This window comes from Drosophila ananassae, chromosome XR (genome assembly GCF_017639315.1).
Source record: "Drosophila ananassae strain 14024-0371.13 chromosome XR, ASM1763931v2, whole genome shotgun sequence".
Taxonomy (NCBI): domain Eukaryota; kingdom Metazoa; phylum Arthropoda; class Insecta; order Diptera; family Drosophilidae; genus Drosophila; species Drosophila ananassae.
Genome location: NC_057932.1, coordinates 19,209,317 through 19,235,108, shown reverse-complemented (window position 1 = coordinate 19,235,108; position 25,792 = coordinate 19,209,317). Strand labels below are relative to the sequence as shown.

General features: G+C 37.1%; 6 protein-coding genes and 1 long non-coding RNA gene across 12 annotated transcripts; 3 read left to right on the top strand and 4 right to left on the bottom strand.

The window, feature by feature from the left end:
- The first annotated feature begins 1,000 nt into the window (after nt 1-1,000).
- On the top strand, nt 1,001-8,451 carry LOC26513979. 2 transcript variants are annotated; one of them, XR_004310298.2, is made up of 3 exons: nt 1,001-1,171; nt 1,252-1,389; nt 5,037-5,215. It is a non-coding gene; the product is annotated as an uncharacterized LOC26513979 (long non-coding RNA). The 2 variants fall into 2 exon arrangements; XR_001408266.3 differs by lacking the exon at nt 5,037-5,215 and adding an exon at nt 8,315-8,451 and having other exon boundaries at nt 1,003-1,171.
- Nucleotides 8,452-8,846: 395 nt separating this feature from the next.
- On the bottom strand, nt 8,847-11,841 carry LOC6504531. Of its 2 annotated transcripts, none has more exons than XM_014904002.3 (3): nt 10,764-11,841; nt 9,876-10,174; nt 8,847-9,814 (listed from the first exon to the last, which is right to left on the bottom strand). In XM_014904002.3, exons 1-3 carry the CDS (start codon nt 11,763-11,765, stop codon nt 9,340-9,342), a joined length of 1,776 nt encoding a protein of 591 aa, XP_014759488.1. In that variant the 5' UTR covers nt 11,766-11,841; the 3' UTR covers nt 8,847-9,339. The 2 variants fall into 2 exon arrangements, with proteins under 2 accessions (XP_014759488.1, XP_001967082.1); XM_001967046.4 differs by having other exon boundaries at nt 8,847-9,811; nt 10,764-11,837.
- A 129-nt stretch (nt 11,842-11,970) lies between these two features.
- Nucleotides 11,971-14,406, bottom strand: LOC6504530 (glyoxalase domain-containing protein 4). The gene is made up of 4 exons (XM_001967045.4): nt 14,186-14,406; nt 13,891-13,940; nt 13,716-13,822; nt 11,971-12,754 (listed from the first exon to the last, which is right to left on the bottom strand). The coding sequence occupies exons 1-4, from the start codon at nt 14,279-14,281 to the stop codon at nt 12,141-12,143; spliced, it is 867 nt and encodes a 288-aa protein (XP_001967081.1). The 5' UTR covers nt 14,282-14,406; the 3' UTR covers nt 11,971-12,140.
- A 603-nt stretch (nt 14,407-15,009) lies between these two features.
- LOC6504529 (zinc finger protein 135) lies at nt 15,010-16,872 on the bottom strand. Of its 2 annotated transcripts, none has more exons than XM_044717241.1 (2): nt 16,463-16,591; nt 15,010-16,409 (listed from the first exon to the last, which is right to left on the bottom strand). In XM_044717241.1, the coding sequence occupies exon 2, from the start codon at nt 16,300-16,302 to the stop codon at nt 15,304-15,306; it is 999 nt and encodes a 332-aa protein (XP_044573176.1). In that variant the 5' UTR covers nt 16,303-16,409; nt 16,463-16,591; the 3' UTR covers nt 15,010-15,303. The 2 variants fall into 2 exon arrangements, with proteins under 2 accessions (XP_044573176.1, XP_001967080.1); XM_001967044.4 differs by having other exon boundaries at nt 15,011-16,398; nt 16,463-16,872.
- Nucleotides 16,873-17,034: 162 nt separating this feature from the next.
- Nucleotides 17,035-21,626, top strand: LOC6504380 (probable nuclear transport factor 2). Of its 2 annotated transcripts, none has more exons than XM_044717242.1 (4): nt 17,035-17,361; nt 18,237-18,308; nt 18,371-18,469; nt 19,035-19,375. In XM_044717242.1, exons 1-4 carry the CDS (start codon nt 17,254-17,256, stop codon nt 19,143-19,145), a joined length of 390 nt encoding a protein of 129 aa, XP_044573177.1. In that variant the 5' UTR covers nt 17,035-17,253; the 3' UTR covers nt 19,146-19,375. The 2 variants fall into 2 exon arrangements, with proteins under 2 accessions (XP_044573177.1, XP_001967079.2); XM_001967043.4 differs by lacking the exon at nt 19,035-19,375 and adding an exon at nt 20,217-21,626 and having other exon boundaries at nt 17,039-17,361.
- Nucleotides 20,935-22,146, bottom strand: LOC6504528. Its single transcript, XM_001967042.4, has 3 exons — nt 21,908-22,146; nt 21,662-21,785; nt 20,935-21,435 (listed from the first exon to the last, which is right to left on the bottom strand). The coding sequence occupies exons 1-3, from the start codon at nt 21,959-21,961 to the stop codon at nt 21,218-21,220; spliced, it is 396 nt and encodes a 131-aa protein (XP_001967078.1). The 5' UTR covers nt 21,962-22,146; the 3' UTR covers nt 20,935-21,217.
- A 1,201-nt stretch (nt 22,147-23,347) lies between these two features.
- LOC6504381 (microsomal glutathione S-transferase 1) lies at nt 23,348-25,446 on the top strand. Of its 2 annotated transcripts, none has more exons than XM_014903964.3 (2): nt 23,348-23,502; nt 24,975-25,446. In XM_014903964.3, exons 1-2 carry the CDS (start codon nt 23,374-23,376, stop codon nt 25,299-25,301), a joined length of 456 nt encoding a protein of 151 aa, XP_014759450.1. In that variant the 5' UTR covers nt 23,348-23,373; the 3' UTR covers nt 25,302-25,446. The 2 variants fall into 2 exon arrangements, with proteins under 2 accessions (XP_014759450.1, XP_001967077.2); XM_001967041.4 differs by lacking the exon at nt 23,348-23,502 and adding an exon at nt 24,193-24,438.
- The last annotated feature ends 346 nt before the right edge of the window (nt 25,447-25,792 follow it).

Sequence of the window (25,792 nt, the reverse complement as noted above, 5' to 3'; positions counted from 1 at the left end):
GGGGAAAAAAAATATAAGAATAAAGGATAAAAAAAAAAAAAAAAACAAAAAGAACACGAACCAAAAATGGAACCAGGCCTGGCATGGAGATGGACTCGTGAAATTAAACAAGAGTATTATTTTTTAAATAAAAAATAAATAAATAAATAGAAACCAGTATAGATGAGCAGAAGTAGAGCCATGCTGTGAGGTAGTGATCGAGATTCATTGCTCAGAGGGTTAGAAGCAAAAAATTTAAAAAAAAATATTAAAATAATTAAATAAGAATATTAGAGACTCTTAAGCAGTTGCTTTATGTCACCTTAAGGAGGTCCCAAGGAAGCAAAATAATTTTTAAATAATAATAAATATATATTTTTATTAGGTTTTGATCCTAAATAAAATATTAAATAATAAAAAGAAAATAAGTTTATATTTTTGAGCTAGCCTGTGCACTGTTTGAGGCACAGGCTGAAACTGATTTTGTAATGGGTCTTGGCTCTACAGGAAAACTTGGAAGCCTCAAAAAAGGGCCTAGAGATGTGATTTAATCGATAAAAAGAAACGATACAATCATCGAAATCTACTCTGATGTTTAGATGTTTCATTTAGTGGAGAAGTAAGCTTTTGGAAGCCATATTTAGAGATATATTTAAAGAAGATTTGCGATTTATAAGTTTTTTTTTGGCAAAAACATTAAGATCACTTAGCTGATGAACTGTCAAGACTAAAAATAAGGTCTAGAGATGTAAATAAACCGATAATAGTCTGTATTTTAATCAAAATCAGCCCTGATTGTTGTTTTTTTCACTTTAAATGATGGTCCACCTAGGAGAAGTCTTCTTTGATAAAGCCAAAGAATAAATAATTAACTCTCTTAGTCCCATCTAAGTCATTCAGTTTAAATGTAAGCTTTCTGACATCACAATTAGAGGTGCAACTCATTCGATAACATTATCGATGAGGTCTACATCTGATTTAATCGAAAAACGATTAATTACCAAAGCTCATAATCAAGAATAAGAATGCAATGTCAATTGTTAAAAGTAGTAAGCATGAAAGAAATAAATATTTTAAACACATATCGTATTGTCCCGAAGTATCATCACCATTTTGAAGAACCAGTCCGGAGTCCAGGGAGAAAGGCGGAGAAAGAGGCAGGAGGAGAAAGTGGAAGGAAACCTCGGCCTGGGTCAGTTCGCACGTTCATTTGCGCGCTCGTTTGCTCTTTAACAAATGTGCTTTTCTGCTGCTTTTCATTACGTATGACAGCAAATAGTACAATGGAATATGGAATATGACATGCAGGCGATAAAGTTATGCCGGAGACACACCAAAAAGGACGCAGGACGAAACGGGACTAAAGGACGCAAAAGGACGACGGACACGGTACGCCGGAGAGGCTGAAAGGTGAGCAAATGGGTGTTAGTGTGCCACTTTGCCACACACACACACACACTCATACACACACTCATACAAAAACAGCAAAAAGGGAGCAACACCTTCTAGTGAAAGAGATGGATATAAGAGATAGAGGGAGAAAGGTAAAGCAGCAACAGCAGCAGCAGGCCACAAATGCTACTGCGGTAGTTGTGCTAATTTGTTTGTTTGTCGTTATCATTTTCTCAGACCTCCCCCCCCCTGCTCCCTCCCACCTTCGAACTGCCCTTTATATGTATGTATATCCTGGCATGTCCTTTTTTGTCCCAGAGAGCCGCACAAAGGCGAAAGCAGGTGACAGGCCAAAGGAAGAGGTCAGCGAAAAGCGAAAGAGAGTCCTGCCAGATAGCCAGGGGAATTGTTAATAGCCGGATTAAAGTCCTGACATCAATGATTTTATGACTAAACATAATTGGAAAGTTTTTTTTTTTTTAGAATTCTAAGCAGAATGTGTGTTTTAATTCTCAAGTTGGTTTAGAAATTTAATGTAGCCTACTTTCTTGCTTAAATTGTTATTTCTTTAATACATATTATAATTCTCAAGTTGCCATTTAGCCAGGGAATGCCTTAGTATTTTTTTGGTATTTTTTCAAAAAGCCTAAGTCCTTTCTTTAGAAATCCCTAAATTTATCCTTGTTTAAATATTTAAATTATTTGTTTTAAAGCCATTTTTGTTGCCCCAAACACCTCTGGCTAGTTTTTCATTTAGTTCCAAACTAATCTATATAAATCGACATTGACTTTATCAGCTTTATAAACCGACTTCACCGACAGTTATCCCTCACTTTCACCCAAGGCACGCACACAGCCCTTTTTCCCTTTTTCCTCTACTTCCCCTCCGGCATTCCTTCAACCTCGTGGAAAATGCAATGCCAAATATGCGGAAAAAGCCGGCAAGAGACGCTTTTCTTTGCCAACTGGTCATCAGATCGGTTGGCAAAAGGGTTTGGGGGGGGGGGGGGGATGGAGAAGATGGAGCGATGGAGCGATGGTGCAATGGGGAGATGGGGCGATGATGGAGAGAGAGATGGGAGAGAGTCTGTGACTGTGTCTGGACATTTTCTCATTTTTCGTTTGCCGTTAGTTCGTCTTTGGATTTGGTTGCGTGTTAAACGGTAAATTTGTACTACTTCCCCACAGCCACTCTCCCTTGGGGTGGTATTTATGTGGGGCCAAGGAATGGTACAGTAGTTATTCGAGTGGTGGATGATATTTATAAGGGAAATTATAAATTATTTAACTACAGAAGCTTATAACTACAGATTTTTCTTACAATTTAAGGATAGAATTATAATTAAATTATAATTATTATTTCAACATTTATATACATTATAGAGAGTATACTCTCTTAGCCATGTCCTTCCAACTAGTCTCCACTCTATTTTGTATTTTGTCGCGCATATTAATCATAAAGCGGACACGCGTCGCTTTACGCACGTCTGCTGGCTACGGATGCGGATGCGGATGCGGAAGACAAGAGACTCTAGCAAGAAACCCGACACCACCGCTCCCCATCCACCTACCCACCTCCCCCAAAAAGCAGCAAAAAGAAGAAAGAAAGAACTGCTTGAGTACTGTCCGCGTATTAGATTTAAGCGCGTTATAAATGAGCCTGGCCAATATACAAACACACACATAATTTCCCTGGCTCTATGGCTCTCTGGCTCCTTCTCTTTTACTTTACTTCACTTTGGCTTTCGGCTGTTTCAGCTCATAAATCAAAATTTTCGTTTTTGGCATTTTTAAAGGCCAGAACTAACAGTGACGTAGAGCAGAGGAGATGGGAGTACAGGGTGCGATTGGGGGTGGAGAGTAGGGAGTGAGGGGGGCTAGTTTTTGGAGAGAATGGGGGATGGACAGCCCTTTGCTGCTGTCCATGACGGATGATTGGATTTTATGTTGATTACGAAAATGTCTACGATTGTACATGCCAGTGTGTGTGTGTGCCAGTGTGTGTGTGCCAGTGTGTGTGTGCCAGTGTGTGTGTGGAAGTCGAATTTTTGGCTTTGCCTTTCACAAAATTCTTTTATTTACCCCCCTGGAAAAAAATTAGCCAGAACTATTGTCAATGGGTATAGGAAGAGCATAATAGCCTTTTATAATAATGCTAAAAAATAAAAGATTTTAATGGAAAATATTTAAATAGTATTGGTTGATAAAATATTTAATTTTAATTAATAATAAAAATAAAAAAATTATTTAATCTTACTTACCTTCATATTTACATCACAAGTTCTTTAAAAAACATAACATGAGTTAACGGTTCTTTATTTTAAGGATCCTTCTGTCTTTCTTCGTTTCTTCACTTTACACACACTTTTTTGAGCGCACAAAAACACACTACATTAAATCACAGTATCACAATTACAAAAAAAAAAACCTGCCTTCAAAAAATGATTATTAAGCATTAAAAAGAAAAAATGGTGAATAAGTAGAAACAGAGAGAGACTTAAGGATAAGAATTCAACTAATAGGGAGAGAGAGAGCGTAAAGGATTGAAATCAACGGATCTAGGGGGGAAAAAGATGGCCATAGATTGAGAGAGAGTGAAGGATCACTCAGTGGGGAAAAAGATGGCGAGAGAGAGAGAGTAAAGGACCACTCAGTGGGGAAAAAGATGGCGAGAGAGAGAGAGATTAAAGGACCACCCAGTGGGGAAAAAGATGGCGAGAGAGAGAGAGATTAAAGGACCACTCAGTGGGGAAAAAGATGGCGAGAGAGAGAGAGTAAAGGACCACCCAGTGGGGAAAAAGATGGCGAGAGAAAGAGAGAGTAGAGGATCACCTAGTGGGGAAAAAGATGGCGAGAGAGACAGTGTGTAGCTGAGAGCAGATTGTCCCCAAACTAATGGCTTACTCTTTTAAAAGAAGGCTTTATACACGTTTAAAATATAATATAAATTTTAAAACAAAATTTCTCAAAATATTTCTCTCTAGATATCTATTAGTAATAGACTATTACCAAGTATCCTTTATTCCAAACGCTTTAGATACTCATTCTCCAGTTCCTTAGTCCTGCCCCAACCCCTTTTAGCCAGCTCATATTACCAATTTTGGGGCTTTTCTCATTTTTTTTTTTGTATTTTGTCGTTTGGGGAGTGGGGAGTGAGGATGGTTGACTTTGGGGGATATATCACAGGGATATTTCGGTTATTATTGGCCATATTTTAATGCTCTCGCCACTGCTGTCCGTGTCTACTGCTTTTGGCCAACCGAGATTTGTCGTAGTCCATTTTTGATTTATTTATGTGTTTATTTGCCTTGTTTTTGGCTTTGCGTCTGTGATTACTCATGGCTCCATGGACTTCTTTATACCGTTATTATACACACACACACACACACACATCTATATATATTTGTAAGGATTTGATGCTCAAATTCGATTTGCATATTATTTTATTTGCATTTTACATAATAATTTTATTTTATTAGTTTTGCTGCATCATCATCATCATCGTCGTCGTATGGCTCAAGTCCTGCCAATCCTAATGGTTTTAATGGCACCTTGGTGACCCCATCCCCACAAAATATTTGAATTTTGGGTCATCGCCCCACCATTTTCTACTATTTCCCTCCTTTTTTGTTGTTTAATTTTATTTTTTTTTCGATTTTATTTAGGCAATTCCTATTGGGGACACTTAAATGCATCAGCCATGCGAAAATCAACGCCTACGATGGGTTTTTTTTTTAACTAAACACTATGAGAAATTTAGGTTTTAATATATTGTATTTTTTAATATTTTAAAAAATAGTATTGATACATTTAAATGTATATTTTCAATTAATAATCAATTAATTCAATTAATAATAGAATAAACCCCCCCTTTTTTTTACCGTGTAGTATGCAGTTTATTTTCTAGTTGCATTTTTGCGTCTTGCCCCTTATTTATTTTTATTTTTTTCTTGTATGTTTATTTTTATTATTTTTTTTTTTGGCATTTATTTTCATGGCTTACTTGTAGCATATTTTGTTGGCCACCACATTCATTTAAGTTTGCGGTGAAGGGTGTTAAGAGTGGCCTGGTAAATATAGTCCATGGGTGGGTTAAAACGGGGGCATGGGGCATGGTGGCATAGGAGAATGGGTGGTGGGGTGGTGGGGTGGTGGAGCGGTGGGGAATTGGCCGACAATTGCCGCAGTCTTTGGAGAGTCTTCCCAGCGCGACGGGCAGTCGTAAATTAGTTGCGAATGGCAGCAGTAACACCATCAACAACAACAACAACAATAAAAACACAACACAACATATAACAACAACAAACATAACAATATCAACAACAACAACAACAACAGGGACACACACACAACAACTAACTGAAAAGTTGAGCGATGCAGAGCGAGAAAAGTTCAAAAAGTCGAAAGGAAAAGTTCAGTAAAAGTGTGAGGTGAAAATTATTATCAAGTGTTTGCCACAAAATTTGTGGCAGCCTTAAATTGGTGGTAGTGGTGGTGGTGGTGGTGCTGCTGCTGCACCTGTTTGCATCCAAGTGGGTGGTGCTCTCTCTGAGCGCTCTAATTTAAATTGTTTTTTGATCAATTCCAATTGGATTAGCCAAAGTTAGTTAGACATGGAAACCAAACAACAAGTTTAAGAGGAATTTATTCAATTCTTGGTTAGATTAAATGTATATAGGCTCTAAAAGCATTTATATTACAATTAATATTATACAAATAATTAATAATAAACTATCAACCAAGAAAAATAGAAATAGAATTACACCAACGAAGAATAAAATAGCTCACTAACGTTTTCAAAATAAAATATCAAGTATAATTATAAGTAAAATAGTATATTAGTTTTTGTTTTCATCCAAATTTAATGAATAGATTTTTGATTTTTTCTCTATAATTTTCGGATGAAATGTCCTTTTATCCTAGTGCATGTCCTTGCATCCATGTCCTTGTTTATGGCCACCAACCACTTCAATATCACTTCCAACTTTCCTCCAAATGAAGTAAGAGAATAATTTGAATAAAAGCACCCTCCCCCCCCCCTTTTCCCGTGAGGGAGGAGGGGAGGGGGCAACGCCGAACGAAGAAGAAAACAACAACAACTCCCAACAATAAAAATCATTAAATTATCTGTCCATTAAATACTAAAAATATTAATTTAAAAAAAGCGCCCTCCTCCTCGATTCTCATAGGGGGCACCTAAGCTCGGCCGAAATTCGGAAAAAATATAGAAATTAATTTAATTTAAGTTTTTTTTTTTTTATTTTAAAAATTGTATCCTGATCCTAGCTAGCCCTTAGCCTAGGTCCTAGTCTAGAATAAGTCCTTTATTGATCCTCTTTCTGTTCTGCCCTCCTCCTCGATTCTCATAAGGTTTTTTTTAAATACTAAAAATAATTAAACACTAAATTAAAGCAATGCCCTCCTCCTCGACTCACCAACATGGTTCAAATAAAATTATACAAAAATCAACCTATAAGCTAATAATAAAAGAAGCTTAATAAACTCATAAATTTTAATTTTTTAGAGACTTTAAAACCAACCAACTAAAAAATGATCAACAACAACCTTCACCAACCCTATGAAAAAAATCTCTAAACCAGAAACTATTCAGTTACAATCTTCTTAGTTTATCCAACTAACTTAATAGCAGTCAAAAGAAATACCCTCGAGTCGATTTGAGTTCGAAATAACCCAAAATGACTTGCAGATCTGTGAGTCAGAGGGAAAATGGAACCTTAACGTTGAATGCAATTTGGCTTGGTTCTGGTTCTGGTTCTGGTTCTGGTGGCGCTGCCATTACCAATTATTTGTGCTGTTATCGCGACCTTCTTCCTCAGCTGACCCCAATTGGGCTTCACCCAACTATACATATATCTATATAATTTCATATAAATATATATATATTTATATATATTATGTTGGAAAGAAGAAGGAGCCTCAGGCTTCAAGTTTCGAGCTTGTTGATTGCCTTCGATATTCGCGTCTTGGCGATGGCAGCTGATTGAAGTGCAAGGTAAGGTAAAAAAAAAATATATATATATATATATAAATATATATAAAAATGCCTGCTTCAGACAATTTATTTCGGTAAAGGAGGAGAAGGTATAGGTATGGATTCAGTCCTTGGCAGGTTTCTCTTTCACTTTTAATGGCAACTGGCATAATGAGCTGGAAATATGTGTGCCATGTGCCACAATCGGAAAAAAAGAAGTCGAAACTCAAAGCGACGCGACTCGCTTTCTAGCCAGCTATTTGCTATTTGTTAGCTGGTAGCTGGTAGCTGGTTGCATTTGCTTTTGGCCACTTGGGACTTTGGGCCAGGACTACCCCACCTCGTCCTCTTTGCCATTTGGCCAGCATTGACACAATATAACATTTGTTGTCGTTGCATTTATTGACGCATTTGCTCTTTTGCATATTTTCGAATGTGAATAAATACACTAGCTGGCGGTTATTTTGGTTTAAAAAAAATATAGAATAAATATTATATTATACAAAATATATATTTTTTTTAACATTTAAGAGATAGGTGTAGGTTTTTAGGTTTTTTTAATAGATTAAATGCAAATTAAATATAGAAATGAGAATAAAATTCATGAAAAGTGGAATATAATAAGCTGGAATATAAATAAATATTTTCCCATAAACTAGGTATTTTTATATATTTTTTTGAATAAGAAAATTTAAATTAAAAAAAAAATAATAATCTACCTAGAAAACTACGATAACACTGCGTATGAGTAATATTTTCTAATAAAAATTTAAAGACCGAGTAATATTTTATTATTTGAATATGATTTTAAGATTTTATAATTTTTTAAATAATTCCTTTAAAGAGTATGTATAAATTCGCTATAAATAGCAAACTGTTGAGACATTTTTTTTGCTGACATTATTGGTGTTCCGCGACATGCGACAAAATAAAATGTAATTTCTCTTTCAGGCCCAGTTTTTCAGTTTATCCATTGGCAGTACCCCCCTGGTTTTGGCCAACATGCGACAATTCAATGCTGACACTAACAACAAGCTAAAAACAACAAAAAAAAAAAAGAAAGACAACAACAAAATATGCAAATCGTAGTTGCCACGCTGGGGCAAGGTCGGTCAGGCACACGGGGCGTATGAATATCCTTTTTTGTTGCCTTTTTGTTTTTTGTAAAGGGTTTTATTGGCCAAATTGGAGTCAAGTGCAATTGCAATATTTTAAATGTTTGAAAACTAAACTTTTTTGTTTAGATTTTTGTTTATTTATAATTACAATGGACAAAACAAAATCATCTAAAATAATAGTGAAAATTGTTATTGTTTTAATCTTGTTGGGAATGTGATTGTTAATTTTGATGTTTTTTTAAATGATTTTCCATTTTAATGTCATGTTGGTGTTTGGTGTCAGAGTCATTGATTTTGTTAACCCATTTATTTGGTTTTTTATGCCATTAGATAATGCATATTTAATTTTATTCAAATAAAAGGCTTCTGACATTTCAATTTTTGACCCTTCAGTGATTCGTTTACTTTTCAGTGAACTTAAATAAATATTAAAAATAGGAAACATATTTATTTAATTTATTATTAAGACTTCAAAGAGGTGGAAATTAAGAGAGACAATAAAATAATTAATTAATTGCATTAGAGTTTCTTCCTTTAGAGTTCAAAATTAAATATAAAAACTCTTATTTTAATTTCAAAAAATTTATTTTATCATACAATTTCTCTGCTGATTGTTCTCTGATTATTTTTTTGTACCTTTCGATTTTGTTTACATTTTCTAAAACTTTTTATGATTTTGTTTTACTTTCTACACTTTTTTCGAACTTTCTATATGTTTCTAACTTTTTTTCTTTAAATTTATATAAAATCTTAAGTCTTTTTGTTTTTAAATAAAATATAGAGGATGATATGTTTGTCTTAGATCCAATAGATCGAATAAAAATCTAAAAAAAAGAGTTCTTTATCCGATTCATTGGATCAGACATGCATATCCTCCTCCGCCCGCCGATGGTCCGGCGAAAATTGTGGTGTATTGAAAAAACTGGATCTATTTGAGATTTTCGACCTCAGTCGCTTGCTGGTCACCAGCTGGGACATTTTCCTAAGTGTTATATAATCCTTGTTCAGCATCCGACACAATTCGATAAAGGTACACAGTTGCGGGGACTTCAGTTCGGTGGCCAGTTGGTAGGCGGAGTTCAGGACCTCCGTCTGTCGCTCGTACTTGTGGAGGACGGCATGGGACTTGGCCATCAGCATTGTGGCTAGAAACTGCCAGACCAGACTGCTGCATCCTTTGGCTTCGTCGATGGCTTTCTGGGCATAGGACAGGCACTGGACGAAGTGGTTCACCTGCATATGGCGATCGGCCAGTTCGTGGAGCAGGTATGTCCTTTCCATGGGTAGGCGGGCGAAGAAGAGGCGTTTTTCCAGTTGTAATATGCTATTGCTGCTAGGAGAAAATAAAATTTAATTTATATAAAATTTTAATAAAATTTTAATAGTATTCTTACTGATCAGCCATTCTATCCGTTGTTTGCTTATCAGGCCCCGCATACGCATACGTCGATCTATCTCCGAAAACAAACTCCAAGTGCTCCAATGGCTTGGACACTGGAATGTTCAGTAGATGGCACATCGCATTCTTGTCGTAGGGCGTCACTCGGTGCGGCGGCAGTCGATAATCCTCGCAGAGACTCAAGCCCAAATGGTTGTACACCTCGGTCATGAACTCTGTCTTCCAGGGCATCACGCGGCTGGTCTTGATCACCACATAGTTCCCCATCACGTCCTCCACGAATTTGCGCAGTTTCTGGGAAAATCAAAGTCATTGATTAGTAAACAGTGACATATACGATCCATAGCTCTGCCATAATATACCCGACATGGGGCTATATACCCAATAGGGGTATATGGTTCACTAGGAAGGCTACATCTTTGCCAATATATATCCAATCCTCGAGCGGAATACCACGAATCGTAGATCGATTTCTTATCAATTTCCAACAAAACCTAGCATCGAAATATTTTTGCAAAATTTTTCATTTTTTCCCTAGGGGAGTCCCTTAAAAGTGTCGTGGAAAGGGAATATGGCCCACTAGGAAGGCTATATCTTTGCCAATATATATCCAATCTTTGAGAAGAAGGCCTTAAATCAATCGTAGATCGATTCCCTATCCATTTTCAGTAAAACTTAGCATCGAAATATTTTTTTCAATATTTTTCTGAAGGAGTCCCATGCAAAAAATGAAGAAAGGCATGGGAAGAGGAGTATGACCCACTAGAAAGGCTATATCTTTAGCAATATATATCCAATCCCTGAGCGAAAGGTCTTAAAATAATCGTAGATCGATATACTATCATCCCGCTATTAAGCCGATTAATAATCGTTTTCGATTTACCTTGATATCGTTTCGCTTCCTGAGCAATCGTATCGTGTTGAGGATGCTGAGCATGTTCCGCCTGGTCTGGTATTGGATCCTGTACAGGTTGGCCTCCCTCAGCTCGGCCATCATCTGGGGACTGCGCTGGAAGTATTCGTTGTACATGGGACTCCTGGAGTGGAGCATCCTGGCGAAGGTCTTGATCCTATGGAAGGACCTGTAGAGGTAATCGCTCCTCTCCTTGGAACTGCCAAAGGCGCCATTCAACAGGAGATTGGGATTCCTTCGCAGAGTCTTAATGAAAATAAAATCCGTCCACGTCCGGCCAAGGTAGTTCTGGTAAAAGATCTTCGTTTTTCGACGTCTTCGCTCTATCTCCAGGGGCGACAGCATCTCCTCCTTCTGGTCAATGACGCTCTGGACATCGCACTCCTTCCGCTCCTTCAGGATCTTCCACAATGGACGGGTGTCGAGCTTCAAGAGCTCTGCCTCCTTGTGCTCATAGAAGCCGGGCATCTGAGCGGAATTCTCCATGAAGAAGTTGACCAAACTATCCCCGGTGCTATCCTGCAGGTTCTCATCCACCACCGCCAGGCGTTTCTCGAATGGTCTCATTGAAGTTCCCAGATGCTTCCGGATGTTATCGTGGAGTATGGACTTGTTGTCCTCAAACTGATTCAAATCGTAGAGACAATCGCCCTCCTCCATGGCAAAGGCTGGGATTCTATCCGCGTACTTGCACGCCTTTCGGCTATCCTTGAGCGCCATCTCCGGCATGGCCACCGATCTGAGGAACTGACTCCGCATATGCAAGGCCTTCGGATCGATATGCGAATGATTCTCGATGCACAAATCGTAGTACTTCTGGGCGGCATTGTTCATCCGGGCTCTGGAAAAGTACTGACCCCAACTGCGATGGATGCCCCTTTGCTGTTCCACCGGCCAGTCGAATAGTTCCCATGGCTTCTGTTCCTTCACGAGGACTCCGGCCGGTGCCGATAGTGCTGCATCTACCTTCATGGTTGGTCCCTCGTCGGTAAGATAAAAAAAAAAATTAAACAGAAAAGAATAAAGTAAAAAACCCTAAAAAAAATTAATTCTAGACTAAAAAGAACACACTAATACTATATATTTTATATAAAAATGAAAGAAAATGCTAAGTACTTATATTTAAATCCCTTTCGCTGTAAAATCTTAAATCTAACCAAAAAAAAAAGGAAACATCTTTGTTTAAATAGAAGGTGGATCAAAAAATATAATCGCACCCTGTATATATAATATCTCTCTCTCAAATTCTAAAAAAAAAGTGGAAAACATCAACAATTAAACCGCAAATATCAATACAAAAATGGTATGTCTACATAAATTCCATTTCTTTAAGGTACATAGTCCGCATCACTTCGGCTGGAAGGGATCCTTGCGAATGTTGAGGTCCAGACGCGAATCGCCATCAACCTCCACCTTGGACAGTTCGCCAAAGCCCTCCTCGTCCACAAAACAAATCTCATGACCATCGGGATCGGCCAGGATGAGAACCGTAACGGAGGCCTTGTCCGGTGTGTCCAGGGTAATCAATGGCTTCAATACCGTGGTGCCGGCCGCCTTGACAGCCTCATAGAGTGGCGGTTGATTGGCCGCCGGAATGGCAAAAGCAATCCGCCCATAGGCCTTGGCCCTGTCCAGGGGATCCGAGATTTCTGTGATCACCAACGATGCCTGCTTGCTGCCGTAACTCAAACGCAGGCTCTTGTCCTTCTCCTCGAGCAGCTGCATCTGGAGGAGATTCTGCCAGTATTTCTTCGAGGTCTGCAAACTACTGACATTCAGTTCCACGGACTGAACAGGATCGGAGCCAGCTGGGGACTGGTCGATGATGTAGAACTTATAGCCATCGGGAGAAGTCAAAAGACTGCCTTGTTTGCCCTCGGTTTGCCCGACGGGATACGAGTGCTGGGCGGCACGGGACAGGATGTCCTTGGAGTGGATGGTAACGCCACCAAAATCATTGCCTAAAAAACAAAAAAGGATAATTTGGAAGGTTATAGAAGGATCTATAGAAGGCTATATCAATAACTATAGCTTATCCTTATCGCAATTACTCCTTAAATCATTTTTATTCATATTCTATCTTTTACGAACTTCTTGCCTGGCTTTCATCTACTTTCCAGACTAATTTTGGCCACACTCCAAACAATTGATTATCTCTTTCAGATGACTTGTAGTTGGCTCAACCTGCTTGGTCATTTATCAAGTCAAAGTTTAATAATAGCCTTAAATATTGCGTATCAAAGCCACTTCATTATAAAATTGTCAATGAGGGAACAAGCCTATCTTACTTTCTGATAAGACAACTTGTTTTTTTTTTAAGTAGCTGCCTAAATACGTTATGGCAATTTTGGGTAATTATCTTATGATTCGTTATAAAGATTTTTATCTTAGCAATTAATTCAAGTGTTGTAAGTTTGGAGAAGCTGAATTTATTACTAATTATTAAGTAGCTGTTTTCTATTTAACTAAAAATATTTAAGTTGTGATCTATACTGTTTGTATTCTATTTTTTTGCAATGTTGCAATGTTTGCATTCAAAGTTAAGGTTTTATAATATTTAAAAAAAATAAAAACCATGTTTTTTAACCTTTTTAAACACAATTGTCTTAAGAATAGCTTTTAAACATCGTATTCCAAAGTTAGGAGCTCTAAAATTGTAAGAAATTGTAAGAAACTAAACCTTATAGCCTAACTTTACATTTAAGTATTAAGAATTACAATGTTAGGATCTATAATATTTAAGAAATTAACTAGAAGCAGTCTTTAAATCTCAATAAATACATAAATATCTTAAAATAATAACAAAACTAGATCTAAGATTTAAGAAGAAGACTCCAAAGACAAACTTCCTTAATTTCTAGGACAATAAATGATCCTTAAGTCTATATTTTTCTTTAATCTAAGTACAACTACAAGCCTCACCCATATCGTAGCTCGTAACTCCATAATTATAGGTCAGTTCGATCACAAAATGGGAATCCTCCGGGCCATAGCCGATCATGGTTTTGCTCCAGCGATTATCATAGGGCCTGTTGGGGGTTGAGAAGTATAATGATTAGTTGGTCCTTAATTAGTCCTTTAATATAGACCCACTCACCCATTGCATTCCGCGTCACAGCCTTCCTTGAACTCCTCATGCCGCAGAACCTGTTTGTCATGTGAGAGAGGGAGATAGATAGATAAGAACACGCAGCAAACAAAATAAAAAAAAAAAAAGAAGAAAAAAAAGTTACACAGTCATTAAAAATTATCGGGGCATCGCGGCTTTTTAATTAGCCAAGTCGTTGACACGTCGTTGAGATAAAAATGTCTGCTTCCAGACATAACACACTATAACTTTCCCGATAAGGACTCCTGATCCCCCTCCACCCCCTCCCAAACGATCTGCTTACCTTCATGCCCAGAATTTGGCGGAAGAAGAAGGCGTTCTTCGCCCGATCTCCGATCTTAAAAACATAATGCAAGGCTCGTCCCGGTACGGCTGTCATCTTTATTCTTTATATATCTTCAAAATGTTATATCCGTTTGTTTATTATTCCGGATTTGTACTGTTTTCTGCCTCAATTACGGACGGGCTTTTGTACGTCGGTTTTAGTGTGACCATACGCGCAGAGGGGCTAAAATCTACCAACCTAAGAGAGCTTTTTAATGTACCAGAAAAGGCTCTTAAAGGGGTTTCACCATTAATCCTATTTAAAAAAATTATATTTTTATTTTCCATGTTCTTAATATATATATCTTTAGTACTTAAATTAATTACTAACCTTTGGGGTTCTAGACTATCAGACTATCTAGAATCTAGAAGATAAATAAATTTATAAGCGCAGTTTAAGACCTATATATATTTTAAACTAAAAATTAATTTATATCATATAAATGGCTGTAAAAAATCTAAAAAAAAATCTATATATTGTATATATATTGAATCTCTAAACCAATTCCCCTTTCTGCCAAGTTTGCAATAAGAACCCTTTGTTTGGATTATTGTTTGGAAGAAATAGAGCTTATTCGCGAACAGGGTAAGAAGATATAGTGTTACTGATACTTCCTCTCTATAGATAGTATTATTTTTAAGGGTAAACAACATGCAAAAAAAAAAAAGAAAAAAAATTAATCGAATAGGCTATTTTCCTAAACAAACAATTTTTCCTTTCAATATCTTAACAAAGGACCCCCTTTCTTTTTTAAAAATAATTTCCAAACAAAAGAAACTCTCAAAAATTAATACTTTTGAAAATATATTTCAAACATCAAACATTGTTAAAAAATATTCAATACAAATATTCAATATAAAATATATATATATAAAAAAAATTAATACAGCATAAGTAACAACTTTAAGTCGCAAGTTTTTCTTAGGTTTTTGTTTTTTTTTCTGTGTATTATTTCCAAAAATATATGCTTGTTTTGGAAAATAAATTCAAGGCAAATAGTGGAAGTTGAAAACCGAAAAACTCCTTTTTTTTGTGTACTTCAGGTACAGGCTAAAGCTAATTTTGGAATGTGATAATCATAAGACATCCTCGTCCTCCTCCTCCTCCTCCTCCTCATCCTCTTCCTCTTCCTCCTCCTCCATTTTGGGCTCCACCTCATAGCTTGGCCAGTCAGGATCTTCGTCGTTTTTCTTCTTTTCTCCAGCATCCGGCTCCTTCTTTTCAGTCTCCTTCTGCGGCATCTCCTCGCCCTCATCCTGCTCCTGGTAGTGCTGCCTCTGCCGCTTCCTGCCACTGTGCCGGCGCAAATGCAACTCCAGATTCTGACGCGTCACGCATGGCTCCTGGCAGTGGATGCAAACTAATGGCCAGGATTCCTCAACCGTTTCAGCCTTCTCGGCCTCGACAGAGACACCCCGGCCTGCTTGCTGTGTGGCACGTGACGACTTGCTGTGCACCCGCTCGTGGCGCAACTGGGAGGCATGAGTGCCGAACCGCTTCTCGCAGTAACCGCACTGGAAACGCCGCTGCCCCTCGTGGACGACGCGAACATGCCGGGATATGGCGCTCTTGTGACGGAACAACTGCGGACACTGCTCGCACTTGAAGCGCTCCCAGGTGGGGTTGTGGGTGCGCATATGGGTGAGCAGTTCGGTGCGTGTCACCTTCGCCACGCCGCACTGCTCGCAGACGTGCTCCTTGTGCTGGGCATGCCGCTTCAAATGCTCCCCGAGAGCATTCTTTGTGCTGTACTGCCGGTTGCAGAGTTCGCAGATCAGTTCGCGGAGCTCCTGGAGATGCTGCTGCTGGAGCTGGGGATGGGCGTTGCGCTGATGGGAGCGCAACTGCTCGTAGCGGGTGAAGGACTTGTCGCAGTTGCGGCACAGGAACGGCTTGGAGTGACCCTGATGGACGCTGCGGATGTGAGCCTCCAGGTAGGGCAGCTTGTAGACCTGCTTGCCGCACTCGTTGCAGGCCAGGCCGGCTCGCTTCTGCTTGTGCTGCGGCAGGGGCTGCTCCTGCCGAAAGTCCTGTCTCTCATGCTGTTCCTGCTCCGGCTCCGCTGGTCTCTCCATATTTTCTTCCACAGCATTATCGGCCAGCTTGTCGTGTTCCTCCTTCAAGGCCGCAAGTTGTTCATCCGCCTCAGTGTCCAGCGGCTCCTCCTTCACCTGTTAAGACCCTAAGGAAGCGTTAAATATGGACTAAAAACAGAGAAATCCTGCATATATCCACCCTGGGGTAATCCTGGCTATCCTTTAGCTGCTCGCATAGCTTTTCGCCCGTCTCCCTGGCCACCTGGTGCAGCTCCTCGAAATAGGCCACGGCATTGTGGCACAAGTTACAAATGTCGGTGGGGAAGCCAGCGTCCTGGTGCAGGATGTCGATGTCCAGGAACTTTTTTAGCAAACAAATCAGTCGGGAGTTGGGCTTTTGGGGGTCCTTGAGCTGACGCAGGCAGATCCTGCAGAGCCGGGCCAACTCGGCGGCGGATAACATCGCTGCGATTGGTTTGGAATCGCTGAAAGCAATGAACAAATCCGTTTCGGATTTTAATAAAGTTTTCTTCTTAAAAAAAAAAGTTTCGCCAGCTGTTACAGTGAGTCGTTGGCAGCGTTGCCATACTGTTCAAGTATTATTAAAAAAATAATAATAAAATAATTAAAATCGAAATTTGAATAAAATAAATAAAAATATATAAATAAATAAATGAAACTATAAGAATAATTAATTATTTTTATTAAGGCACATGTAGTGTTGTGAAATCGTACAAAATACCAGGGATGCTAATAATTCAAGGTTTATTGGTATTTTACCATTTGCGACGTTACGGTCACACTTGCCCACAAAATTCCGAGAGATTCTTTTAGATCCAAGTTTTTACTTCGCTTTTTGTTGGTTTTTCAACGCCCGGTAAACGCTTGAAGTTCGCCCAGGATATTGGATATCCGCCACACAGCTGACGCCGTCGACGCCGCAGGAGCATATAGTGATAGCAGCCAAATAAAAAACGCAATTTAGCCAGAATGTCTCTGAATCCGCAGTACGAGGATATTGGCAAGGGATTCGTCCAGCAATATTATGCCATTTTCGATGACCCGGCGAATCGGGCCAATGTTGTTAATTTCTACAGTGTAAGTGTCAAATTATTTCATTTATGTTTAATGTTTTTGCGCTTTTTTTTTCATTTCTTTGCGAAATTGCGCTCCCGCTTTGCGTTCAGCCTTCTGCTTCTTCTTTCGCTTTTTGCATCTTCTTCCTCTTGCTAATGGCCAGCTCTTCCTCCCCGCTGTTGCCATCCCGCTCACTCCTGTGGAGCACAGGTGACGCGCGACGCGCCCTTGAAAAATTCCGCCTCCAGCAGCAGCAGGCAGCAGCAGCAGTGGCAGCAGGCAGCATGCAGCAAAAAAAAAAAAAAAATGGAAAAAGAGCGCGCAAATCAAGAAGCTTACGGCGGAAAATTGCACCTGGAAATATGAATTTTATTAATGCTGGAGCATGACTGCGAATGAAAGAAAGAAAGAGAGAGCACCGGCGGGGAGCATGGATTCTCGAAGTTTCGGGTGACACATGCCACCCATACACGGACAAACATATCTCTTATATACACATATGTATTGGCCACGATGGGGGTCAATAATATAGCAACTAGAACTATGTATAGCAACATAGCAGAGCCTTATCAAAATAGCATCAAGAATCAGCATAAAATTCTGTTTTCCTCAGAAGTTCCATTCATAATTTCATGAATCGATGCTTTCTTGCTTAGATATTAGGTATTAGGAGTTAATATAATAGATTATCTTTAATTCTTTTCAATTATCTGGTAATATATTTCAAAAAGAGTATAAAAATATGTTTAAAAAGGTTGTAGTTCTGAAAATCATGTCCAGAAACTATGCTTTCTGTTAGAAGTTTCTTTAATTTATTAAAAACTACATTAATAATATATATATTTTGGCTTAACTATTTTCATTCTAAAACCATATATTTCTTTTATATTTTAAAGGCGACAGACTCTTTCATGACCTTCGAAGGCCATCAGATTCAAGGTGCACCCAAGATCCTTGAGAAAGTACAGGTTAGTAATAAATGATTTAAATTATATAGAATCATGTTTAATATATTTTGAACATTTTGCAGAGTCTGAGTTTCCAGAAGATCACCCGTGTCATAACCACAGTTGATTCTCAGCCCACCTTTGATGGCGGTGTTCTGATTAACGTTCTTGGTCGACTACAGGTGGGTTTTAATTCATTCAAGGGCCTAAAAGATACAAATACCCAGTACCTTGATTTAAAACAAAGACCAGACCCACGAATTAAATTATTTCGATGGCTGGTTCTTTTTTTAATTAGTGGCGGTTTGGATAATAGCACTGTCTTTTATTTTTTTTGTGTGTTTAAAGATTTTTGTAATAGCACTTTTTGCATTTAAAGTATTTTTTCTGCTTAATTATAGTCTGTAATGTAATGTCGATACTTGGCACTTGATGAATATGAGTAGATTTCACTTGAATTATATACATATATATGCTAAAGTATCTTAAATATCCCTCACCCAGCTACTAGTAGTCTAAACAATAATTAAACCCCCATGAAAAACACCTTTTTTTTCGATGGAAAATGAAATGTAATCTTGGCAGTGCTATAATTCGACCGCCAAACAGCTGCTTTGGCTTTAAATATATAAATATATATACATTATTATATATCCTATATCCTATATCGTATATCGTATATATATATCTCAACTTTGGTTTGTGTTTGTATCGAATTCGTAACGAAATCAATTGAAATCAAATCAGACGGACGAGGATCAGCCGCATGCCTACATACAGACCTTCGTTTTGAAGCCGGTTGGTGGCAGTTTTTTCGTGCAGCACGATATCTTTCGGCTATCGTTGCACGATGTGTAGCAGCTCCATCGATCTGCCACGCCCCCCACTCTACTACGCCCCACTACTCACCTGACGACGGCGACAGGCCATAATATAAAATGCAAGAAACCGAAAAGAGCCAGAAAAGCAACCAAATGAATTGAGTGTTTTCAACAAAAAAACATAAAAAAAAAACAACCAACAAGCCAACAATTTTCAAATATATATTTATATGTGTATTTAATTATCCTGTGCGGCAGCCCAGCCCAGCCCAGCAACCTTCCACAACCAAAAAAAAAAAAACAAAACTCTCCGCCCACAAAACAAGAAAAACAAAGAAAACTTCTTCTAATTGTCCAACCGCCCTCACAGTACGTGAATGCTGAAAAAAAAAAACCGAGACAATTAACCAAAAACAAAGAACTTTCATTGATGTTCCTGACTTTCAAATCTTCCTTTTTAAAGATAAAAAAAATTATAAAAATTATAAAAGAAAGAGCAGTACTCGAACTCGAACCTAAATTCTTATTTTTTGATAAAACTTCAACTACTTTCCTATATAAATAATATTATAAAAATATATTTATGCAAGTTTAAAATATTTTCACCTAAAAAATACATAAATTCCATATTTTTCTATTTAAATTTTTTCCTAAAAACATTTAAAACTAAAAACTGGAACATGAATGAAGAGGAAAACCTTTAATTATGTGCATGGTTTTTGTTAAATTTTTGTGTTTGGTTGTTTAACAAAAGGCAGTGGTCGCTTTAAAAAATAACAACAAAAAAATTAAAATGAAGTATTTTAAATTAGGCTAAACAATTGGGCGACCACTGTACAGTAAACACGCACCTGCACACCCTCCAGTATTTTATGAATCGGCTGCCAGCTGTACACCCCCTTTACCTTTGACCTTTTGGCTTGAATTTGTGTTACTTTTTCGATCCACCCACTATAGCACCTCTTAACCCTTCTTTCACTTTCCAAAAAAAAAAAAAGAATAAAATCCAAATTGGTTTTCGCACGCTTTTTGAATTAACTTTTATGAACTTTAGTATTTGCATTTGACATTTTAGATTAATAAAATTTGTATTTATTTTATTTTTTAGTGCGACGAAGACCCGCCGCATGCGTTCTCCCAGGTATTCGTACTGAAGGCCAATGCTGGCACCTTCTTTGTGGCCCACGACATCTTCCGGCTGAACATCCACAACTCTGCATAAAGAATACTTTACGAATTAACGAAAGAACTAATAAACCTAGGCCTAGGAATCGCCGAAACTATGATTTGCAGATCACCAACACTCACATTAAAAAAAAAAAAACAAACAAACAAATAAAAACACACTATACTTTATCCAAAGATGCGGCTGACTACACATCAACTGGCTGCCCAGTGGAAACTCAATAAAAAGTGGACAGCATGTTCTCACGTTTATCAACAATAAAAAAAAAATCAACAAAAAACACTAAAAAAAAAAAATTACAAAAAAAAACACCAAACAATAAAAAGAAATTATAAGCTAAACTACTATTACGATGTAAACAAATGTGAGCTTTTGCGCTCGAATTTACCTTTAAAAAATTTTTTGTTCGCCTCGTCTGGCCCGGTACTCTAAAAATTCTCGGGATATAATTTAAAATAAGTTATATTTTGTTTTGTATTTTTCTAATAACTATATTTCACTTTATATATATATTTTTTTCGAAAGTTTCAATAAATTTTTGCTTGTTTTTCATAAAATTATAAAAAAAAATAACTTTATATATAAATAAAAAAAAAAAGGAAAACCCAATGCCGAGTACCGGGTAATATTATTTTCAAACTTTTTGAGAGATGGAGATTTATCTTTTATTGAGACAAAAAAACAAAAAAAAATAAGAACACACTTAAATATAAAGATTAACGTTAAACTGCTGTTGTATGTATGTATGATCAGTGATATTCCAGAGCTGGCAAAAAACAAAAAAAAAAATAAAATAATAAGAATTAAATATATATATATATATATTAATTTAGCAAACCCGGCAACTTAAAAACTATTAAATGCATAAAAAAAAATGAGTTCCAGATGACGAAATGAATTTGGTTTTGCGCTGGAAATAATGTTCATTTGTCGCGAAATGTGAAAACGGCATCGAATCCAAAGAGCACCCCATTGACAATGGACAAGGAGGCCTTGATGAGGGCCAGGTCGCGGGTCCTGGTCCGGAACGAGAACTCCCAGGCCTCGATGATGAACACACCGCTGGCCACGAAAAGAGTGCAGCCGAGGACGCTGAAGAAAATGTCGATGCGCTTGTGGATGGGCGCTCGCATCAAAACGCCTGAAATAAGATTTTTTTTAAAATAGGATTTTGAAAGAATATATTTTTTTACTTTTTTTTTGTGTAACTTTTGAGAAATGTAAAAGATCAAAAATGAATTTTTTTGACGACAATGTTTGAAAAACTAGAAATTCTTTTTTTTGTGTTCAAAAATATGTATTGAAATGAAATAAATTTTTTTTATGACATTATTGATTTTTTTTAAACAAAATTTGTATCAACTGACCTGCAAATACACCTATGACCACTATAATATATCCTGTGAATGTTCCTGTGGCCAGAAATGAGGTCATTATATCCCGATCATTGAAACTATAGAAGTGTAGAACCAAACAGGCCACGGCAAAGCCCTAGAAATTATATTCAAAAAAAAAAAAATAAGAAATCACAAATTATATTTTTATTCTCAATTTAGTGAGAGTATAAATTACACTATAATACACTTAAGAAAAAAATAATTAACAGGCTTTACCAATTCTAGAAATTTAACCACATTAAGTCGACCTTTTCGTTCGCCGTGAGACATTTTTTGAAATTGCTGTCGCTGACAGTCTTCGAAAATGTGGTCCAGTTTGAAAAGCACTGTTTTTTAAAAACCTTTTCGAAAAATATTTTTAAACCGTAACCCGGTTATAGTTATAGGTTATATAGATCTAAAAAAAAAATTATATTTTTTAAGTATTTATATTTTGGGAAATGTGCACAGGTCGACTGCCCAGAAGTAACTGATTTATCCAACCATCATTGGTATATGGATGTGGGATGCTAGTCTGCAGTTGGGAAGCGCAGCCGCCGAAATTAATTAATTACACTTAGGAAATAGGCTTTTCATTGGCCATTTCGCATCTGATTATCTGAGTTGTGTTTATGGAGACACCGGACCTCGGGGCACCGGGGCAGTGGACCCAACCCGAGACTGTAGACTGGAGCTTGCTGTTATTATTTCTGTGAAGTGGACACCGCCCGGCGATCGGAGATTCTTCTCGTATTTCTCGTAAAAAAAAAAATCATTGTCTTCGTTGTAAAATGCACTTGAGGCCTAGGAGACCCAACCCTACTTGATTGAGTGGGGCCCAGGGTAAAACATAATTTTATTCTTTCCATATGTGAGAATCATTGTGATTGCATTACCCCAAATTCTCCATCAGAGAAGGTTAGGACCATAAAATGGGGGCCTATTTTCAGGAAAAATGCTAACCATAAATTAGAAAATTATAATTTTAAAAGGGTTATTATGCAATATAAAGGTTTACACATTTATGAACTGGAAAATTCTAGTAATACCTATATAATACCCATAAAAAATATTCCCTATCAGCCTTCATAGCTAAACAACTGATAATCTTTGGAAATTCTTATCGGTTCCATTAATCCATAAAATAATGGTTAATATTATCATTATTTCACATAAAAATATATAAACTTTTACTTTTTTTTTTATTAACAATTGCATTTTTTAGCATTTAGTATCTGGAACGAAAGCTAATTTGGTTTTGTGAAGCTTTTTGTCTTTGCAATTTAACGCCAATTACCGGTAATTTGTTTGCTTTTGTATTTTCATTAAATGTTAATCGCCGGCACTTGACAGCAAAAACGCAACAAAAACTAGTTTTAAAATTATGTAAAATTATAAAGGCGATTAGAATTTATTATAAAAGGGGAATAGAACTTTTAGTAGACTTTAAAATGAACTATCTACAGATTATACTTTGAAAAATAATTTAAAAATCTTTAAAACACAAAAGCTTCTATAAGAACCCCTCATTCTTTTTATACCGAAATAAATAGTTGGGAATTATAGTCAAAAAAAGTATAATCAATGCTATAGCCCTCAATTAGTGTAGTTACCCTTTTAAATCCCTATAAAATAACTTTGCGTGCAATTCACGAACATACTTAACCTGATCTCAGTCTATAAGTGCACCTGCAGCTCTCAAAATGCTGAATTCCGAGTTGATTTCTTTCGAAAACCCGGTCTTTCGATGCTATTTGGGCTGGTCAGCCGTTTTAGTTTTGAAAATTTTTGCCGCAGCCATATATTCGGGTCTGATGCGTTTTTTCACTTCCGTAAGTATCCTTTTTTTGGAATTTTTAAATAAAATACAGTTCTCATAAGGTTAAGATTCTACAAATACTATACAAGTGAGGGAAATAGGTCTAATTAGTATAGTATATATTTGAAATTCCGTATACCATGAATAAAGCCACATAATTTTGACCTCTACTGTGGGGCCACGTCTCTTTCTTCCCCACACGCACACATTTGCTGTCTCAGAATGACTTGACACTTTCGGCATTAGTTGGAGCAAGACAGCAAATGAGAGAACTACATTTCCCGGCTGTATCTTTTGGGAGAGAGAGACCAGAGAGCGCTTCTCAGCGACAAAATGATCCATTACGTTATCGATTACTTCAGGCATGAGTTTTACATTGCCAGTAATCGACTGAGTAAAGGGCAGAATTTAAAAAACTTAATATTAATTTTTTTAGAATAATATAAAAACAAATTTTTAATTTCAACAATTTTTACCTTTTTATGTAGATATTTTTTACTTTTCTTTTCTAAGATTAAGTCAAATTTATTAAATTATTAATTAAAGTTAATATAAAACCATATTTTAAAATAAATTACTTACTTATAATATAAATTTTTCTTGAAAATATTCATCGATTACTACCACATTACTGGTAATGCATTATTGAAGCAGCCGCCAGTGTTGGGAGCTCACCGATTAGCGGCATATAAATTAAGAGAGCCGGCACTGGAGGCGCTCACTACTTTTGGAACGCTCGTGCGATCGGGAGAAAAGAAACTATAGATTATTTTTAAATTTTAAATCGCAAACAATACACAAAAAATAAAAAATAAAAATGGCCAGCCCTGTGGAATTGCTTAGCCTGACGAATCCCGTTTTCAAGAGCTATGTCTTCTGGGTAGGAGTTCTGGTGATCAAGATCGTCCTGATGAGCCTCCTAACGGCGATTCAGCGCTTCAAGACAAAGGTGAGAGGGGGGAGAGCGGTCGAAGGGGTCGCACAGTGGGGCGGGGTCAAAGTCTCTTGCCGGGTAGAGAGAAAGTTGAATTAGTTCAAGTGATTATAGCTATCTATTGTGAAATTTTATCAGTTTTACAAATTTTAAATTCGTTTTTTATAATATTTATGCTTTTTTTTTATTAAACCATAAGTTTTAATTTTAAATACTTTAAAATTATTTGATTATAATTTAAAAAATATTATTTTATGATTTTAACTCTTTAGATATTTTTTTATGATATTTATTTCATTGTTTCTATTATCAATTAAATATTAATGTTTTTTTTTTAAAGCTATAATAAAATTTTATGACTAAGCGGGTTAATATTTTTTAATGTTCATCCAAAACTAGTAGTACTCATGATTACTAATGGATTCTTAATAGTACTTTCTTTATAAGGAAATCAAATATGAACTTTTTTTATAGACTTCATAAAATCTATAGAGCTTTTTACCAAATATGCCAAAAAAAAAATAAAGCCTTAATTATCTATTATTTTTTAGACCTTTGCCAATCCCGAGGACCTGATGTCCCCCAAGCTGAAGGTCAAGTTCGATGATCCCAATGTGGAGCGTGTCCGTCGTGCCCACCGTAACGATTTGGAGAACATCCTGCCCTTCTTCGCCATTGGACTGCTTTACGTATTGACGAATCCCTCCGCCTGGCTGGCCATCAACCTGTTCCGGGCCGTGGGTATTGCCCGTATCGTCCATACCATTGTCTACGCCGTAGTGGTGGTGCCCCAGCCCTCCCGCGCCTTGGCCTTCTTCGTGGCCTTGGGCGCCACCGTTTACATGGCCCTCCAGGTCATCGCTGCGGCTGCTTTTTAAATAAGAGTTAATCTAGTCACGAAATTCCGTAAATTGTTTACATTTTTGTAAAGATTTGTATTTTTTTTTAAAATATAACAAACATGGCCATGGTGCTACACTTTTAAAAAATTGTATTTTTAATGGTTTTTAAATGCAAGATATTTGTTCAATTTTAATATTTAGAGGGATTTTATTATTTTTTAAAATGAGAAACTTTAAATTCTAACTCCTCTTTAACCGTTTTTCCGTTATCAGCAAACGGTTAAGCAGTTTTAAAAGCTTCATCACTGCTTGCTATAGTGCTTTTGTAGACTGCTTGCCAGGGGCTCAAGACATGCCGTGGGGCCTAAAAGAGAGAGCCAGAAGAGAGAGGAGGCATACACAACCGGTTATCAGTGGAGGCCTCTCTCACATGCTAGGGTTGCACAGTGGGATCATTATAATCTCTTATTAAAAATTATTTATTAAATATATATATTACTTTTACGCTTTTTGTATAAGAGAATAGA

Bases quoted from the DNA above. Each gene is read 5' to 3' on its own strand.
- LOC6504531 (XM_014904002.3), bottom strand. From the start codon at position 11,765: ATGAAGGTAGATGCAGCACTATCGGCACCGGCCGGAGTCCTCGTGAAG. The intron at 10,175-10,763 runs GTAAATCGAAAA...TGATTTTCCCAG, and splicing joins GGAAGCGAAACGATATCAAG to AAACTGCGCAAATTCGTGGA. The intron at 9,815-9,875 runs GTAAGAATACTA...ATTTTCTCCTAG, and splicing joins ACGGATAGAATGGCTGATCA to CAGCAATAGCATATTACAAC.
- LOC6504530 (XM_001967045.4), bottom strand. From the start codon at position 14,281: ATGACAGCCGTACCGGGACGAGCCTTGCATTATGTTTTTAAGATCGGA. The intron at 13,823-13,890 runs GTGAGTGGGTCT...AACCCCCAACAG, and splicing joins TGTGACGCGGAATGCAATGG to GCCCTATGATAATCGCTGGA. The intron at 12,755-13,715 runs GTGAGGCTTGTA...TTTGTTTTTTAG, and splicing joins AGTTACGAGCTACGATATGG to GCAATGATTTTGGTGGCGTT.
- LOC6504529 (XM_001967044.4), bottom strand. From the start codon at position 16,726: ATGTTATCCGCCGCCGAGTTGGCCCGGCTCTGCAGGATCTGCCTGCGT. The intron at 16,399-16,462 runs GTGGATATATGC...GGGTCTTAACAG, and splicing joins ATAGCCAGGATTACCCCAGG to GTGAAGGAGGAGCCGCTGGA.
- LOC6504380 (XM_001967043.4), top strand. From the start codon at position 17,254: ATGTCTCTGAATCCGCAGTACGAGGATATTGGCAAGGGATTCGTCCAG. The intron at 18,309-18,370 runs GTTAGTAATAAA...AACATTTTGCAG, and splicing joins AGATCCTTGAGAAAGTACAG to AGTCTGAGTTTCCAGAAGAT. The intron at 18,470-20,216 runs GTGGGTTTTAAT...TTTATTTTTTAG, and splicing joins ACGTTCTTGGTCGACTACAG to TGCGACGAAGACCCGCCGCA.
- LOC6504528 (XM_001967042.4), bottom strand. From the start codon at position 21,961: ATGTCTCACGGCGAACGAAAAGGTCGACTTAATGTGGTTAAATTTCTA. The intron at 21,786-21,907 runs GTAAAGCCTGTT...TATAATTTCTAG, and splicing joins TGGTTAAATTTCTAGAATTG to GGCTTTGCCGTGGCCTGTTT. The intron at 21,436-21,661 runs GTCAGTTGATAC...ATCTTATTTCAG, and splicing joins GGTCATAGGTGTATTTGCAG to GCGTTTTGATGCGAGCGCCC.
- LOC6504381 (XM_001967041.4), top strand. From the start codon at position 24,307: ATGGCCAGCCCTGTGGAATTGCTTAGCCTGACGAATCCCGTTTTCAAG. The intron at 24,439-24,974 runs GTGAGAGGGGGG...ATTATTTTTTAG, and splicing joins TTCAGCGCTTCAAGACAAAG to ACCTTTGCCAATCCCGAGGA.